General features: G+C 31.3%; 1 protein-coding gene across 1 annotated transcript in view; it reads left to right on the top strand.

The window, feature by feature from the left end:
* The first annotated feature begins 207 nt into the window (after positions 1-207).
* LOC111688080 (probable G-protein coupled receptor Mth-like 11) overlaps positions 208-1110 on the top strand; it is a 12087-nt gene continuing 11184 nt past the window's right edge. The window contains exons 1-3 of the mRNA XM_046953092.1: positions 208-393; positions 454-684; positions 744-894. Of these exons, the coding sequence (XP_046809048.1) occupies positions 321-393; positions 454-684; positions 744-894 (455 nt within the window). The 5' untranslated portion in view covers positions 208-320. The remainder of the gene's footprint in view (positions 394-453; positions 685-743; positions 895-1110) is intronic.

Here is a 1110-nt window from a genome sequence, read left to right as displayed (position 1 = left end):
ACTAGAACTGAACTAGAACTGAACTAGAACTGAACTAAAACTGAACTAGAACTGAACTAGAACTGAACTAGAAATGAACTAGAGCTGAACTAGAAGTGAACTACAAATATGTCATATGTATCTTAACTGATGGGTATGGCAATTCATTCCACCGATATTATTTTCGTGTGATACATAGTATTGTTATACTTATAATTTTTTTTATTACAGTTGAAGTGATTTCCATAATATTTCTACTTTTAACAATTATCGTATATTGTTGTCTATCACCCCTAAGTGTTCAGGGAAAACTTATAATATCCTACTCGAGCAATTTAGCAATGTCTTTCGCTATTTTTAGTTACATAAACCTATCGGAAAAAATATTTGAAAGCGGGCCTTGTTTCCTTATGGGTGAGTTTTTTTTATTCATTAAATATATATTTTAAATAAAGCTATTAAATCTCGTCTTAGCTTATATAAATCATTATACACAATTGTCCCATTACACATGGTTGGGCATTCTGTGCTACGACAGCCATAAATTCATTACTTGTCATGAATATCAAGCTTCATATCTTAAGTATTCGGGTTTTGGTTATATACTTCCATTACTAATGACGCTTTTTACGTTGGCCGCTCAAACTTTACCCACAGACGATGCATGGAAACCTGGAATTACTATAGAGAGATGTGGTTTGAACGGTAAATGAGTTAAACCCTAAATATATCTTGAATTTAATTAAAAATGTATTTATTTTTAGTTTATAAATGGTCTGCAACTATATACTTTTTTGGTCCCTGTTTCATTATTTTGATATACTGCTTAACACTCTTCATTTCGGTTTATTGGACAGCAAAGCGAAATAAAAAACAAATGAATAGAGTACAATTAAATGGACCTAAAAAAATTTCGTAAGTTTTAAATGATGAACTAAAACAGAACTTGATCTTAACTCAATCAGAATGAGAACTAAAACGGACTTAGACCAGAAATACTTAGAACAGAACTAGAACAGAACAAGAATAGAACTAGAACAGAACTAGAACAGAACTAGAACAGAACTGGAACAGAACTAGAACAGAACTAGAACAGAACTAGAACAGAACTAGAACAGAACTAGAACAGAA

The sequence above is a fragment of the Lucilia cuprina genome, chromosome 5 (assembly GCF_022045245.1).
Source record: "Lucilia cuprina isolate Lc7/37 chromosome 5, ASM2204524v1, whole genome shotgun sequence".
In the NCBI taxonomy this organism is placed as follows: Eukaryota; Metazoa; Arthropoda; class Insecta; order Diptera; family Calliphoridae; genus Lucilia; species Lucilia cuprina.
Note: the sequence above shows the minus strand (reverse complement) of the source record. Positions and strands in the feature narration are given on the sequence as shown.